Source organism: Enoplosus armatus, chromosome 13 (assembly GCF_043641665.1).
Source record: "Enoplosus armatus isolate fEnoArm2 chromosome 13, fEnoArm2.hap1, whole genome shotgun sequence".
Lineage (NCBI taxonomy): Eukaryota > Metazoa > Chordata > Actinopteri > Centrarchiformes > Enoplosidae > Enoplosus > Enoplosus armatus.
This window is the reverse complement of record NC_092192.1, coordinates 1,259,761-1,277,250: the sequence shown is the minus strand read 5'-3', so window position 1 is coordinate 1,277,250 and position 17,490 is coordinate 1,259,761. Positions and strand designations below refer to the sequence as shown.

At 44.0% G+C, this 17,490-nt stretch overlaps 1 protein-coding gene across 2 annotated transcripts; it reads right to left on the bottom strand.

Moving 5' to 3' along the window:
- Nucleotides 1-726: 726 nt before the first annotated feature.
- LOC139295630 (heart- and neural crest derivatives-expressed protein 1-like) lies at nucleotides 727-2,362 on the bottom strand. Of its 2 annotated transcripts, none has more exons than XM_070917848.1 (2): nucleotides 1,847-2,362; nucleotides 727-807 (listed from the first exon to the last, which is right to left on the bottom strand). In XM_070917848.1, the coding sequence occupies exons 1-2, from the start codon at nucleotides 2,360-2,362 to the stop codon at nucleotides 727-729; spliced, it is 597 nt and encodes a 198-aa protein (XP_070773949.1). The 2 variants fall into 2 exon arrangements, with proteins under 2 accessions (XP_070773949.1, XP_070773950.1); XM_070917849.1 differs by having other exon boundaries at nucleotides 727-822; nucleotides 1,883-2,362.
- Nucleotides 2,363-17,490: the final 15,128 nt, after the last annotated feature.

Below are 17,490 nucleotides of genomic sequence, written 5' to 3'. Positions count from 1 at the left end.
TCGTATTTATTAATTGTCTTTTTGGTTCGTTCATTAATGTTTTAAAAGGACTTCGCAGCTGTGGTGTCTTGTTCTGTACAAACTCGGGAATGAAATGAAATAAAACGTAACAGGACTGAAGTGAATGTTTGCCTCCGTGATGATTTCAGCTCACAGCAGTTTGTTATTCTCAGAATCTCAGTTCAGCCTTGTAACGGATTCCTGACGTCATCTTTTGGTAACTCGCATTGAAAATCAGAACTTAAATATTTTTGGGACTAATCCTCCTGCAGCGTCCCAGTTAGCTGAGCTCAAACTTTAAAATGAGGTCAAAATCATTTTATTTTGCACCTTTGGCGTCCATCTCAGAGCACAACACACTCTACATTTACTCCACATGTGTGATCATTTATTTATTTTCTGCTCCAGCGCCGTCGAATGTGGAAAACACCAGATAAAGACACACTTCTAGGGGAGACAGATGTTTTCGACGCCGTGGCAACATCTGGTCTACAGTACTGGGGGGCTGGAAACATCAAAAAGCAGAAATACCACAAATATCAAACACATACAGTCAGATGTAGAAACACACCGGGAGCTGGTCCACCGGCGTCCGTCGCGGTGCGTCGCCTTGTTTCCATGTCGTCCTTTCATTCCCTCTCGTGCACAGCGGCGTGTTCAGGTTCAGTCAGTGGTTTTTTTATCTGATTTGAATCCAGAGTCTGTGAGGAGGATGGAGGGGGGGGGTCACTGGTTGAGCTCCAGAGCCCAGACCTGCTGCGGCCACCCGGTCCGGCCCTTCACCTTCTTCTCGGCTCCTAAAGACTCCTGCAGGCCGTCAGTCTGCGACACCAAAACACACATAATCATCAGCAGGGGGGCGCCAACACATGCAGGGACCCCCCACCCCAGTTTAATGAGAGAGTTACTGAACTTTAGAAATCAGTGCACCGTTTCCTGCGTGTATTAATATCACAAGTTCGGCTCCTCTGATTACACCGGAAAGTCCTACGGAAACACGGTGCGTGCTGTTCTTCGTCACCGTGTCACCTTCAGCCTGTGAAAGTCTTCGGTGACGCAATGTGGGCCATGACGTCACAGGCTTCATTAAGTGACAGTCAGTGAAACTTTGATCAAACCATTAAACTTAAAACCAGAATAACTGACATGTAGCCGAAACAGTATAGATCACATATATATATATATATATTTAATATATATATATATATATATATAATATATAATATATAACGTGTAACATTAAATAATGATGCATATTTTAAAATAATCCTTTACTTTTGAATTTGTAAAGATGTATTTTTGACACTATAAACGTCATCGACTCACACACATTGTGAGGAAATGTTGCTTTGAAGTGAAACATATAATAATAATAATAATAATAATGTATGAAGGTATAACTGAAGTTGGCCAGTTGTTGCTATGGTGACCAGCAGCCGGAGACATCTTCAGTGTGTATGAAGGTGTAGATCCGCCACACAGCGAGGCCGTTCAGCAGTATTGATTATGTGAGCTGCAGTTTGAAGGCTGCGGCCTCGTTATTGTGGATCATAACCCACAAAATATATTTACAGTCATAGTTTGGATCTATTGGCTAAAAATATAATTGAATACAATGTTCGTTGTGAATTGTAGATATTATAATAATTATAATTCAGATCATAATCAGAGTGAAAGGGACATAAAACCCTGTTTTTAGACTTCGGGGTTAATCAGAGCACATCGCGAGGCCTAAAGACCACCTTCAGACCACGTCTGAACACTTCACCCGGTCTTCCGCTCAGACTCAGGGACTTAAAACTAACGAGCAGCTCACAGGTTTTCAGTTGGAGTTATTTTGATCAACAGGAAAGTTTCGGAGGCTTCTACAACCGTAACTTACCGGCTCCCGTTTCCTTTTCAGATCCCGGTTTTCAAATTTCTTAATTTCGGCCTTAAAGCCCTCCGTGTCCCCGGAGTCTTTGGCCAGGACGTCCATCAGGTAGGCGATGTAACTGGTCGCCAGGCGTAAAGTTTTAATTTTGGACAGTTTCGTGTCCGCCGGGACGTTGGGGATACACTCCCGCAGCTCGGCGAAAGCTGTGTTGATGCTCTCCGTCCGCCGCCGCTCCTTCTTCGGCCCCGACGTTCTTCTCTTCCCCATCCCCGCCTGGAGCCCCTCTAGCCGGGCATCGTTCGCCGCCCCTGGCGCTCCCAGCTCCGCGGCCGAGTAGGGCGCCTGGATCTGGAAGTCCGGGGGCACCTCGCCGTGGTTCACCACCCAGCTCTGGAAGTACGGCGCGTCCTGGTGACACCGCTGGACGAACGGGAAGGGTTCGTGCATCAGGTGGTGGTGGTGCTGGTAGCCCCCGATGAGGTTCATGTTGAGCGGGATAACAAATGTGGTCGTTGGCGTGTTTTCCGTCGCCCTCGGTCTCTCTCCGGTGCTGCCCCAAAACGGTCTCTGCTCGGGGATGTACCGCCAACAGAACTCATTCAAGACTTGAACATGTATCTCCCTGCAAGCATCAGCGAGTCGAGCCAAACGAAGCCACCAACTTTTACATCGTCGTCATTCTGAAGGCGACTTCAGGCCGGAAAAGGTTTATAATTCCAGAGGACAAATGTCGGCGATGTGCTGGGCTCCACTCGTGTTTCTCTGTTGCGATCGTTTCCCGAAGAGGCTGCTCTGATTTGCTCAAGAAATTTGACCCCGGTGAAGGTGTGAGGCCCCCAGGTTTATATGATTTGGATGTCAGCGTGGAAAGGAGGCAGCCAATAGAGGAAAGCGTCCAGGATGGGAGGAGTGTCTGGAGAGATTTGCAATAACATGCGCCATGGTGCCATAATCTCACGGCACTGCACAAGCAGCAAATATCTGCTGGTTGGAGTTGGTTGTTGGATACACAGACGTACACATGTGAGATAAAAAAAAAGGGGTTTAAGCGTCTCAAATGTTGTGAAAATGTGTCTTTTGTCAGTTAAAGTGTCCTCTTTTTGTTTTGGAGAGGTTTTACGCACAGAATTTACGCGCCCTCTGTTTGTCTAAGACTGTTTGTTAAGTGTGATTTATGTAATTCAGTAGTGAAAATACTGACTGCGTGTTATTTTATTTGTCGAGCATGTAGGACATTTACTAAATGCACACGTCAGTTGTTTAAAAGCAATTCTCTTTGATTTTTAAATTGCGCGCATGAACGTAAGACATCAGATAAAAATATCCTCTGATTTTTCTGGCTACGCAAAGATTTTTCTTTTAATCCGCAGACATAAAATAAAGGCTCTTCTACTGGGATTTAGTGCCCCCGCCATTAAAAACGAAACTTTTCGATGGATGAATTGTCTCATTTGAAATAACACAGATTCATTTTCGAACTGCGAACAAATAAAATTGAAGGCACGTTTTTCTGTATTAAAAAGAATCTATCTCATTAAATCTCACTGCGCCATGAATTTACTGACTGAAATATGAAATTTATTGTCTGTTTTGTCTTTCCGGCTCCTTCAGTCTGATGCTGGTTTAAAGACTTTCCAGGATTTTTCATATTTTCTTAAACGCGTAATGGCCGTTTTGTGCGTTTATTATCAGGCTCTCTCCTGTTCCAGTAACAACATAAGGTATGCGTCAGGGCGCTCTGGGAAGTGTAAATGAACAGTTTGATGAATTCTTTTTGGGACAGACACAGTCCGCGGCCTGTTGTCCTCATACCTCAGCAGTATAAGGAAACGGCCTGCAGCGGCTTTATCTCCGCATTCCCTCCCCGCAGCTCCTCACACACTAAACACATCATCTTATCTCCATCGCCTAAAAACATTATCCCATTACATTACATGACCTTGACGCTATTTAGAAACCATTTACGGTCGCGTCTTATCTAAATACAGCCATAAATCAGGAGGTGTCACCCTGCAGCAGGGTTACATGTATTCCATAAAAGCTCTGGCCTGCTCTCTGTTTACAGCGCGCCAGTTGGCAGCATATTTCACCGTCCAGCCGCGTCACAATAAATAATCATCAGTCACGACTTTATGTCCCTTATTTTACAAGGATGTACAGAAGTCTGCACGGAAATATGCCCATAACATACCGTGTTTCATACTTATTATAGCACTTCGTTCATATAATATTAATATAACATCCTAATAGGTGCATTTAGTCTTCATAACTTTGCTTAATGATCTTATAGTTTCTTGCGATATGACTTCAATATTCCCAATATTTTATATTAGTTTTATCTCCTGCTACTATAAGACCATATACTGTCTATGCCTATATTATAAATATAAAGTACTTATAAATTGCATGTGTAGTTTTGAGACAGTGGAACTTAATTATTTTATTTATATTATTACATTTTGTTCAACTTTGCGCTTCTTTTCTTCTCTGATTCAGATTCAACAGTCAAAACACATGATTGACTCATAAAATGCGTTGCTGTAGTTTAAATTAGCCAAAGGGCTTACACCACCTGGAGCTGCTACAACACTAAAATGTTGCTTTCACTTTAATGCATCATTAATTTCACACTCTGAAGGGAGCCGTGCGCAATAATGAGCACATTTTGATAAGTACACCGCGGGACTTGTTCTTTCATAGCACCTTGAAAGAGGACCTGAGTATTTTGTTGTTATATTATAAAAACCGTTAATAACGGCCTTTATTTGTGTAGCAGTTTTCAAAATAAAGTGACATAAGAGAAACGACCGGGACAATACAAAGGAAGAGATCCATAAAGATGACCCGAGTCAATCAAAGAGATCTGCAGAAATACACAGTTATAGAAACAAGGTTTTATTATATAGAGATGCATTGCAATTTAAATGATTGAAAATTAAAATCCTGAATAATGAATAACAGATTGTTTTTATTGTTTGGCTACATACAATATTTCTACAACACCCATAAAAGGACTTTAGTCCCTGAGCTGCTTTAATTCCTGTTGGTTTTACTGAAGCTATAAGACTTCACAGTGTCTGTAATAATAATAATAATATTCCTGTAATGCTCTGATGTTTATAGGCCTGCTGCCCAACACCTTTGTAACCGCGCGGCTGAATGTACATGTGTTTTGGTATTTTAATGTCAGAAAGTTATCATATAACACAGGAGCTTTTTGTGGGATCGCAGCTTTTTCACTTCAGTTTGATTTGGTGAGGGAGACGTTAGACTGCACAAACACGCTCATCCAACTTCAGTCCTACGTTTTGCTGTTGCAATTCAAAGAGACTAACAAATCTAAAGAGCACTAATGCAACTCACGAATGTCCGCAGACATCGATACAACGACTTTTTAGACATCCACCTCCTCCTCTGTCCGGTTTGCCACTCACTCATGTTCCCTCCGCTGTCAGCGTGAAAAACACCATGCAGCCTCCAGAAAGAAAACCTGACACTGTTGATTAAGACGTCCACTACGCAGAGATGAAATACAACACTGGTCATACTCCCATCCCCCCCCTCGCCCGCTCTCTCCTTCTCTCTGTATCACTTCTTACTCTGCCTCCATTCTGCCTCTCAGTGCATCTTCCCCTCTCCACCAAACCTTTAACCACATCTCCTCCTTTTACCTGCTATCGTTTGGAGGTGCTGAAAGACCTGGCCAGCGGTAATAGTCTCTTCATATTTTGCTTTCAACCCCAATAGACTCCAGTCATCTCCCCCTCTCCCCCCCCCCCCCCCCCCCCGCTTGCCTTGCCAGGGGAAACATCCAAAATAGGTCACAGGGAGCCATCTTGGCCGTGTTATGAATTCTGCTCATAATTGTTTGTGTCATCATGTAGATTCTTCAATAGACACTGCTTCCCTCCTCTTCAGAGTGCTTACCCTCAACTCCACATTTCCAAACAAATATTCCCCCTGATTCAGAGCCCAGCACGCTCAGCCCCAAGTGTTTATCACACGGGGGCTCTTACAGTATATATACCGGCCTCCGGCGCGCACCGGCGGCGACACGCAAAGCGAATTAAACCCATTGGGTACAATTAGACACGACGACGACTCCTCATTCGGGGAAATGCGTGCAAACCGGGTCGTGCCACGGCAGTCCCGGAGCCCCTCGGAGGCCTGGCGCCTGATGGCAGATGTAACCCCACTCTGTGGCCTCTGCGGGCCCGGCTGAAGTGGAGTAAGACAGGGTAGGAAAGGTGCTAAATATGACCATTTCCATGCGTGTACATGTGCTGCTCTGCTGTGACCTGCTCACGGTCATGTGGAGGTCAGATCTCTGCTCGTCCAGCCAACAGAACAGGAGTTTGGGAGAAAATCGAATCAGAAATTGGGATAACGAGATCACTCCACGGGGAAAGCAACTGCTGCTCATTCTCATCCAGTCCTGCTTTCAATCTCAAACTTGACCAACTCGGGTTTTCAGATTGTTACTGATTCTTCAGGAACATGAAGAACTGTATATAAACTGTGGCTCGTCCACATTAACGGGACAGTTTGATATTTTAAAAGCTGGACACAGATAAATAAGTGAGTCTGTGATGTGTTTGGGTGAACAGGCCCTTTCACGAATGAAAAACTGCTTTCTGTTTGTTTATAATATTTATATATATATATATATTATATAATTGACATCTTTGTTCATTGTCATTTGTCATCTTTTAGCTTTTTAGTTTTTAAACGTCTTTATTTCAACGTTTAGCTGTTTCTTTTCTTCGCGTAACTGCTTTTACAAATTGAATCCAGTCACTCCAGCAGCTAATGGAGGCCCTGAGCTGTGTCTGTTTCGGTGAAATATAATCTATCTGCCGCTGATGTCATTTCACGTCTAATTATCAGGTTGATTGCCTGCATTGTCTGCCTGACCCTGTCAGACACTGTGAGGTATCAGTCATGTCTTTGCTGCATCAACAGTACAAATGAAACCAGTCTGAGCTGACTGAAGCTTTACCACAACATTTACTTTTCCTGCAGCCAGTCCACCATTTTCTTCTCTCCCGTCGTGTCTCCGTTGATAAGTGGTTGTCGTCTCCGTGGACGTCTCCGGTCTCTCTGGTCGTCTGCGTGTCAAAGCTCCAGAAACTGTCCTCTAACTGCGGTAATTCTCCTCGTCCTCAGCCAATAAAGATAAGAGCCGGACGGCAGGAATGTGCAGCAGAGAGGTGACGGTGACGGGACGAAGGGACGCGAACTGACATAAACTCCAACACTTTAACTTTCGTTGTTTATCTGATGAGTCCTTTATGTTTAACAGTGATGATCGGGCACTTTTTATATCAATGAGTGTCAGCTGTACAACTCCAACTGTTATAAAACAAAACCAATTCAAAGTACAAATACAAGCAGGTGATTTGTTGAAACGAACAAGTCAACATTTAACACAGTCTGTGAAATTTATATATACTCAAAAAACCCCCAAAATGTTTAACTTCCAATGATAAAACAGAGAAAATGATCTCAAAAGTCTCACATCTGAGAAACTGGAGCCAGAAAATGTTTGATAAATTACTTTAAATGATTGATTGATTATCAGAATTGGTGTGATTTTTGTCAAGATGATAATCAGGATGAACAGGACTCAGTTTACTGTCTGGGAGGAAACCTTGAATATATATTTATAATATATTTATAATATATAAATATATTATATATATATATTCAAGTCGTTCTGGCTCAAAGGTGAAGATTTGCTTGTTTTTTTTTTTTTGCTTCACAATTTAAAATCCTTTATTTCCTTTTTGCATTATTCAGAAAAAAGAATGAATTTAAAGTTACATTGAAGTTGAAGAGAAGCATTTGCTATTATTCTCTGTCGTCTTAAAGAAAATATGATTAATAGTTTATAATATTTGTATAATTAAAAGAATAAATAAGAGCTAGTCAATAATGAAAATGATTTTTTCTTGTTGTAGACGTCTAATTCTTTGTGAACATGTAATTCAGCATGTCTCAGTTTCAAGCTTCACTTCTCCATGTAGATCCTCTCTTTATACTTACACTGTTCAGAAGCACCAGGCCTCCCCCTCCACACACACACACACAGTCAGGTCCTGGTCTCTGGACTCGTGGACCACCGGCGGGTCGGGCTCTAATGATTTCACAGCAGTAGATTTAACAGAGGGTGGCTGCTCTGTGTCAGACGACCCCAGAGGGTTTAGAAAGGCTGACAGTCAAAACATGGACATAAAGGTTTGACCCTGAGAAATGTGGCGGAGACGCTTCAGGGACAGACGTCTCTGCACCAAAGAGGCTGCATCACTGGGTGGGTAATACAACATCCTCTCATGAGTCTGACCTGTGAGACGGTCTCATGTAGTTTTGATGAGCTCATATGAGCATTAAAGCACATTTGTGGAGCATGTATGTTGTTCTGAATGAACCCTTTATTATGAACGTTTTTATTATCATTCCTGATCTTATTGAATCATTTCTTCTGTAAAATGTTCTTCTCTAATGACTCAATTTCCCAAGAGCATCTCATCTTATCTTGAATTAAATTCACTGTTCATCCACAGTTCATAGCAATTTCTCAACTACAGCTGCTTTAATACAACAAAGCTCTTGTTTCGCTGCGTTTCACCACCTTAAAACCTGTTGATTGGTTTAATTATTGGACTGTAAACCAACCTGAAGGAATATGAAAGACAACAGCGAGAGGCTGAAAAATAACCTACATGACAAACGCTATGAGCCACTTGTTTGGTTTGATTGCGAGGTGTTTGACCTTTTTTATGTGTCTACTTGTGTTTGCGCTGTAGGGAAAATACTGTTTAACATACAGAGAGTTCAGACTATAACAGCTGTTGTCATGTTGTCAGCTGTGACGCTCTGATGGTGGATCCAAAGCTTGCAAAGACACCATATTATGTCAGACTGACTTTCAGGGAAATGTGTAAAAAACAGTGAACAAATCATCGTGAGTGTTTGTTGTAACATTGGTGCAGCCATAAAAACATGGCGTCTTGAGTTGTAATACTGTTTGCAGTGTAAACAATCATGCAGTTTGTTGGAGATACACATGCAGGACGTAGCTACATGCTGACCTTTTTAATACAGTGTGGAAATATAACCTTTTCTCTTATACGACCTACACGTTTGACGTAAAGCGAATGAACTAAAAGGAACTAAGGGGACATTTAAGAGGAATACCGACAGGTTGGTGTCCTGATTTTATAAAGTAGGTATCCTAAATGTGATTAGGGTTCTTAATCTATGAAGAAATGCGTGAGATGGAGCTGTGTGAAGGCTGCTGTGTGTAGTAACACTCTGTCGTGGTGTTGAGGTCATTGTGCTTGGTAACATAATTGCCCCACAGGCTCTTAATGGCAGAGGCAGCTAGTTAAAGTCCCTGCTTGTCCATTCATACTTAGCTCTCTCTCCTGCTCATTAAAACGGTGAATGGGCCACAGATGTGGAGTCGCCCATTAGTTTTACCTGGAAGGAGCTTTGGGAGAGGTGAAGTTAGGAAGCGAAGTTAAACACCAGGGTGAGGGCTTCATTTCCCCACCGGGGGCCACCCAGGCTAGACATGTGTTCACCCACGGTGCTGTGAGGAGACGTGTTCATCCAATGACAGATGTTACCTGCTGCAGGTAGAGACACCGCCAGCTTGAGATGTCCTCAAAGACAAGCTTATGGGTATTTTCTTTTTTTTTTTTACGACGCACCAAGATAACCACACATATCTGGAGGATCTGCTCGTTCTGTTTCCAAAGTCCTGCATCAATCTTTGGCCGACAAGCAGATCCCCCGCACCTGGTTCTGCTTACAGGATCAATATGTAGAGCGTGGTCTCCGGTCCTGATCCGCCGGAGAGGTTATGCATTGTTTTAACAGGGATTTGGAGGAAGAACCACACATTCTTAAAGGAGATGATTATTGGATGTGTGTAAAGTCATTTTACTACACTATATGGGCGGAGGTGTCCCTGCGTCCACATGCCCTGTTTGGTCTGGGGCTGTTTGGTTTGGCCTCTTAGCACAATTAAGGGAAATCTTCATGCTACATCATACAATGATATTTTTGTGCGCTTCCCACTTGGTGGAAACAGTTTGCCGCCATCCTCCATAAAGAAATGGTTTTCCCAGTTTGCTGTTGCAAAACCTGACTGGTCCTGACCTCAACCCCGCCCACCATCTATGGGATGAACTGGAATGCTGAACGCAAGCCAGACCTTATCACCCAACATCAGTGGCTGACATCACTAATGCTCTCGCGGCTGAATGGGAGCAAATCGCTGCAGCAGGTTCAACATCTGGTGGGAAGAGTGGAGGCTGTTTCAGCAGCAGATTGATGCCCACTGTTTTTCAACGAGACGTTCAACAATCGCATATGGCTGTAATGTCCAGGTGTCCACATGCTTTTTGCCATTTAGTGTATTGATGTAGTTAGTGGAAGACACACAGTCACAACCTCAGTATCCTTTGTCCCGAGCAGCAGTTTGTCCCCGCTGTGTTGAAACTCCCTCCTATCTGCAAAGACCCTAAAATAGCCTCACAGCTCTGTGTCCCGGCCGGCTTCAGGCCTCATGATAGTGTCGGATCAGCCTGTGGAATGCAGCGACAAGCTCTCAGACTCAGATTGGATGCTTATCACAGCAACGTGAGCTCTGATTGGATGCTTATCATAACCATATCCTGTTGCTGGCTGATGGAATGACCTTTACAGTATCAGCGTGGGATGCCATCGCAGGCTGGACTTTCCCTGATACTTTTTTTCCCCACCTTTAGGCTTCTTCTCCAGACCTGTAAGCCCCCAAAAAGTATTATTAGTGAGTCCTATTATCAGGACTTTGCAGCTGTACCGTATCTGAGATGTTGGGAGGAGGTGGTCGCCACAAACATGTGTTGTCTGACAAGTCGGCAACAAATGGAAGACTTCAGACTAAAACATTCTGGGTTCATTGAAAAATATTTCAGCAAATAACTTCCAAGTAGCTTTAAAGGCCTTAATTTGAAAAGCTGCTGGTGTGTCTTCATCTGGGCTTCAGCACTGTGTGTGTGTGTGTGGACATGTTTTACTCATGTTGTGGGGACATAAATCTGTTCACACAGTCACATTGTGGGGACTTGCCTTCCTTTTGTGGATGTGGATGTAAGTCCCCAAAGTATAAATCATTACATTTTAGGGTGAAGACTTGGTTTAGGGTTGGGTTGTGGGGGGGGGGGGGGGGGGAGTTGGTGTTTTGACTCATGGGACCAGTGTGGTGTCATTTGATGTGGAATTTGGACAAGGGAAAATTTTAATTTTGGGAGTTTTGTGTTTTTTAGACTCTTTAGTCTGGCTTCCCACTAAAGAGCTTACTCCTTACTCCTGTCTTACCAAACAGGAGTAGGCTCTGCTGGGTGGAGCCGTTCTGGGGAGCCCCATGGTTCACGCTATTGCTGCAGCCGTGGACAACAGCGAGGCAGACTTACCCTTTTAAGAGTCTTTTTCAGATCCCTGAACTTGATGGCAGGGAGCCATCCCAAGCTTCATACATTCCCCGATGTCTAGACCAGCTCCAGGGACCAACTGAGCACCAATGGCCGCAGGTGAAGCTGTCAGCGTGTCAGATCGGGGAAAGCCTCGTTAAACACGTAGTGTTTGTCTCCTGTTTCGTCCAGTTAGTCAGTGGTGGTGGAGTCACACCTGATACGGCAGAGTTATGGGGGCTGAACGCCTAAAACCCCCGGATTCTGGTGGCACTGCTGCTGTGAGGTGAAAAGGTGCCCAAGCTCACACTCAGATGGTGGTCTGCAAAGGACAGTGGGTGGCCATAACTGTGGTAGGACTTCCACGATGGCTCATATCCACGCCTGCCTTTGTGGCTGTCAAAGTTGGCCTTTAACTTGCCATGCAGGTAGTGAAGGGACTCCTGGAGCTGTGAGGATTCCTCAACCATTTAGGGGGGGTGTCCCTGAACTGGACCAGTGTCGCTTTGTTTTCCAGAAGAGCTGTAAGTGAATTCTGGTGGAACTGTTTGGCTGCTGATCTGACTGTTGGAACCCGTTCCACGCGACACACAAGTGGCTTGGCCGACTTGTCGTCCAGATCCTCCATGTGCTCCAGATAGTTTTGGGCTCTGGTGAAATTCTCATGCGTCAGATCACAGGGGGCTTGAAAGCAGATGTTATGTGGGTGTGTGGAGAGTCAGTATAGACGTGGAGGAACGTGAGCGAAGGGTTCGGGTGGGTTTCCTGTACAGAGATACTCTTTTCTTCTCAAACGCTGCTCCTACCAACTACCTTCTGTTTATTCCTACAAAATGCAGAGGAGGACCTTTCTAAAGACCTTCTGGAAGCTTGGTGTTGAAAGAAAGAGAATCTAAACTGAATGTTTCACCCTGATAATGACGTATATAAATTGTCATTGATTTCTATGTTAAAGTACTCTGCAGATAATTACTTCTGTAAATTACACCTACGACAGAGATGACTGGAGAATTGTAGGGTCTAAATCTGCCGCTGGGACATAAATCTGACCATGAGTGCTTTGTGGCTGCCCAGGTCAGGTCCTCCTGTGGGAAAAGGGAGATGAGAGGCTCGGGGTCAATCTGGGCTAAGCCCTGCTGGTGCCAGTGGACCCCCCGGTTCCCCTGACAGACCCTGCGACAGTGTTGACGTCATACCCAGGTCAAATACTGTCTTAGAAAAGGATCATCTTTCAAACAATTCTTCTTCAGTTTTTCTGTGAGGCAAATCTAACACAAGTAAAGCTCCGAGGGCTGAAACCTCACCGACAGGAGGTTAGTGTGTGTATCATGAAGCTCTCTACAAACCTTGTTCATTGTATTCCTTTTTAATGTGTTGACACAAACAAGCTTAATTCACACCCTCTCCATCACCCACATCATGATGTTTGACAAACAGCGGCGTCTTCTGCTCTCACATGGCATGTCCAGATGTTTGGAACAACTCACATTTAAACTTCCCTCAGAATCAAAGAGTGAAGGCTTCGTTTCAAAGCCGCCATCTTTAAACCAAAGTCCAACAACCGCAGAGAGAAGAGGAAGCAAGGTGACCATCATCATAGAGCTGGTTCTATGATGTGGCTGGTTCAGCATTTTGTTTGGGTTTTAAACTGCTGTCGGACAAAAACAAAGCAATTTGAAGATTTGTTTTGATGGTTTATTTTTCACTATTTTCTAACATTTGTTTTAGACCAAACCATTCATCGATAAATAATAGGAAGATTAATCAATGCAGCCCTGTACCATTATGTGCACCCACAGGAGCTGGAAATAGGCCAGAATGCCCTGCAGCCACGGGGCGACTAGCGTCATACTGGTGGGACTGGTGTTTCTCTTGACTCTGCTGGTATCGCTGTTACATGTTGTGCTCCAGTGATTTTAGCCGCCGGCCTCTTCATGAGACTTTTGAGTTTGGAGAGAGAATTTAGAGTTTGTGCTCTTGAAAAACCTGCAAGAACCAGAACCGACGGAGTCAAACCAAATCCAACTGGTCTCACCAGAACACAACTTAACAGAGCTGAGTCTAGTAAAACTGGGTTTGGGAGCTTGGCTCAGGCGCTATGCAGCCGCTCTCTACACCATTTTCCCATTCCCCGGCTTTTCCATGTCGACTTCGCTCTGCAGCCTCGTTCCTGAGGAAAAACAGACGCCTCCTCTGCCGCCGCTCTCCCCCTCCTGCCTCCCCCTCCTCCCCCTCTGCCGGCTTTCTTCTCTTCCCCCCTTTTGCCCCTTGGGCTTTTTTTATGGCAGGGCTTCTAACACATGACCCCTGCCATGCATTAGGCTGCATGTACACGTCCATACACAACAAAAAAAAACAAGAACAGTATGTGATAAAGTATGAGAACGAGCTTTTGAACGTACACTTTGTTACTCAAATCTTTCTGTGAGGTGAGTCCAGCTCCCCAAATCCTCGTCCCTGCCAGTTTTCAGCAGCAATTACAGCATTTTGATTTATCCCCTTCAAAACACATTTGTACTGTAATCCAATCAAACAGCAGCCTCAGAGAGTAAGAAATCATCTTTGCTTTGTGGAGATTTTCACTTGGCTCTCTTCTTCTTCTGCCTCGTCTGGACGATCGCTCCTGTGAAGCGTCCGACTCGCCGCTGCGTTATGCAGAATGACAAGCTGTAATTTGGTGTACACATTTACCTCATTTGCATGAGAAGCATTTGTGCTGCCTGCCACCGAGCTGAACAAATTACACCAGCGGTTTGCTCTCAATCTAAATAACGGACGCTGAATTACGGGCGATGCTGGGAAGTGAGGGAGTTGCTCCTTACAACAGAGCAGCTTTTTGTTAAGTTATGGCCTCCGCTGTCTCTCTGTCCACGACTTGCAGGTGAGTGACGTCGGGGTTTTGTTGATGCTGCCATTTTTACTCCTAAACAGTCTCATCATCGTAACCACTGACCAGATGACAAGCAACTTCGAGCGAGACTGAAGTCTTGACAGGAAGTGATGCGTCCCATCGACCTCAAACTTAATCTGCAGGAAAACTCCTCGATCTGTCGCGTCAGGTAGTGATGAACTGCCGTACCGACGACTTCTGAACTCTTTGGAACCTTTAAGCTGTAAAATTGTTGATGAAATTTGATGTTTTACGTCTGGATACAACATATCAAGTCAGGTCAATTTCATGCCTCAAAAAACTTTACAATCTGTGCAACATAAGTGACTCTTTATCCTCAGAGCCTCAATCCAGATAAGGAAACACTAAAAACAACTTTCAATGGGAGCAGAACTCCTTCAGATAAACTGTGATAATAAAATTAAACTTAACTAATTTATAAGAAACAGATTATAAAAGGTTCACAAACACAAAGACATGCTTTAACATAATATAGATTTATCAGTGATGGCTGCGGATGCTGAAATCATCTTTAATGGCCTTATTTGTTTTAAGTAACGCAAATTTATCATCTGAGGAATTTATTTTGGCGAAGGGTTCAAATATAGACCAGATCCAAAGGTTACAGGTGTCGAAAGCTTAATTAATTTCATATGTTTGACAAACAATAAATACTGCCTTTATTTTCCAGAATATTTAGTGAATTCAGGTTATAGTTAAATTGATATGAAGGAAGAGCAACAGATGAGGGATCCCACATGTACAACAATATTAAAGTTACAGTACAGACGGAGCGGAAACAGCACTTCTGGTTGGCGTTTTGTCTGAAACAAACAACTTCTGTCAGGCAGAATTTTATTGTGTTAAATTATAACAACGGCCGCTGTGTCTCCGGCCCATTTCTAACCAAATGTTGAATTTCTCCAGACCTCCGTGAGCCTGACAAGATGGAGGACTGCACGCAAGATTACATCAAATCCTTCCTGCGTCCCGACACGATGATCACAACCAACCACACGACAGAGGACGGGCAGTTTATTTGGCACTCAGTCGGTGGCGTGTTTCTTCTGCCACGAACTGATCGTTGATTCATGGCGACGTGACGTTTCACTCGGATGGGTGTGGCTTTGCAGGATGTAGCAGTGACCGTCTCAGCTCTCTCTCAGGGTGAGTTACTTTAGTTTTGTACAATTAATGTACATGACTACTTTCAATTTGCATGATCCAGTCATGCCGACATTAGACTGTCATGGGCTGGTTTTATTTCTAAAGCTGGGAACATCTGGCAAACCCGGGTGAAATCACACGTTCTTCATGTTGATTTGCGTCATGTTGGCGTCGGGACAACAGTATATAGTGACAGGAAGCCACTGCTGAAGAATCAGGCCGCTCCACCACCTCCTGAGCATAGATTTGATCTCTAATGAGTGAAAACATCAATAAGTCTGCACTCCATTTCTATATTCAACTTTGTTTGGTCTTAAAAAAGAAAAGAAAAATATATAATGCACAGCTGTCCTCGGGGGAGACGCCCTTCATCAGTGAGCAAACCGTGGGACCTCCCATGTCAGCGTACAGACTTGGATACAGATCTCGGATTATATTGTCTGCCAGAGGGCACGCACGAAACACAGCAACGTGATAAATGTTCAAGTCTTGACGCTCTGAGCCTCAAACATGCACGTGCCTGGTACACTGTACAATCCAAACTCCCCTTTGACCCTTCAGTTAGTCTAGTTTAACTCTGTGTTTCAATCACAGGACACAAACAGCAGCAGAAAGAACAAGAAGTATAAAACCTAATGTCCCGATGCATCTCTTTAACTGTATTAAATAGCTGTGACTTAAAAAGACTTGACCGTCAAACTGGATACCTGCAAAACCAGATGCATTGTAAAAGGTACAACTCCTCTCGTCCTCCTGTCCTGTAATATTTGAATATTTGTGGGAATTTCAGGGGTTTAATGACGCGAAGAGGAGTTTACATTCCACGATTACACATGTTGGGTTTTTCAAGGCTGAATCTATCTTGTTTATCTTTAGACTTAATATCTTAAAATGTGTCTTAAAATTCAATATACTAAACAAAATATTCAGAGCGTGATACAGGGAGATAAAGGTGCGGTGCAACATTTTGTTTGTGTGTGAGAATAAATCTTTGTCACTGTATGAATGAAAAGTTGAGGATCATTTAATTTCCTGTCTTTCTGTGGCTGCTCCCTCTCAATCTGCTGCCATCAAAATATCCAAAAGTGTTTTTCTGTAATTCACCAAAAGGCTTCTGCATCAGCTCTGACGTTAAATCAGTTAACATGCTGAAGAAAACTATTAAAGGCAGTTTTTTTTTTACTCCTTAAACGTAGAAGAAGCCCTCAGTTTGCACTGGGCTGTTTGGTTTAGGATTAAGGTTAAGTCCTTGTTTCTCAAACACAACAGTGATCTGTGCACGACGTCTGCTCGTGTCTGTCACACACAACGTTGAAGCTTATTTCAAATAATAATCCAAATTTTAAATCAGTTATGACGTCTGTTTTGTTTTTTAAGTCATGTCCAACGCAGGGAAATGAAGGAGAAGCAGGTTATTGGTGGAGTCCCGTCCAGCGTCCAGCTTGTCTCTCTATTCGTCTTCAGACCTGTGATGAATCTATCGGTTGTTCCACCTTTTGGTTTCTCCCGCTCTTATGTGCTTTTAAAGGCGATTAAGTGTGATTTCAGAGTGCTGATGGATGTGAAAGCGGTAGGCTGCGCTGCTGCCTCGCATCATGCCGTCAATATTTCTCCTCTGAGGTTTCTGTGTCTTATTTCACTCTGGATCATGATCCGGCCTCTCAGCTAACAGGTAGTGTTTTCTACCGGCTCGGGTTTCGTAGGGGGACCACGTCCTCTCTGGTCTCTTCTTCAGCCCTGTCTGAGATATGTGCATGCGCGTGTGCAGACGTGAAAGCGAGTTTTCCTGCCTGCATGTGAAAGTGTCTCCTCCCTAAGCCCCCTCGTGAGAGAGTCGTACGTTATATATCGTTTATTTGTGAGGAGGATTACAACATTTTGGAGCCTGTAATCCATTCTCAGTTTTAAACACACCCCCTTCTCCTCAAATCTACAGCCTGTCGCCAGGGCCCGAACTCTGAACCTGCGGGCTTCCCTTCGCTTGTGAGAAATAACCAACAACCCCCCCCCCAAAAAAAAGCCCCCACCTTGACCGCCCCCGCCAGGCTGCGGTGGAGATGGGGCGCGTTGTTTTACGGCGCGATCTGTCTTGTACG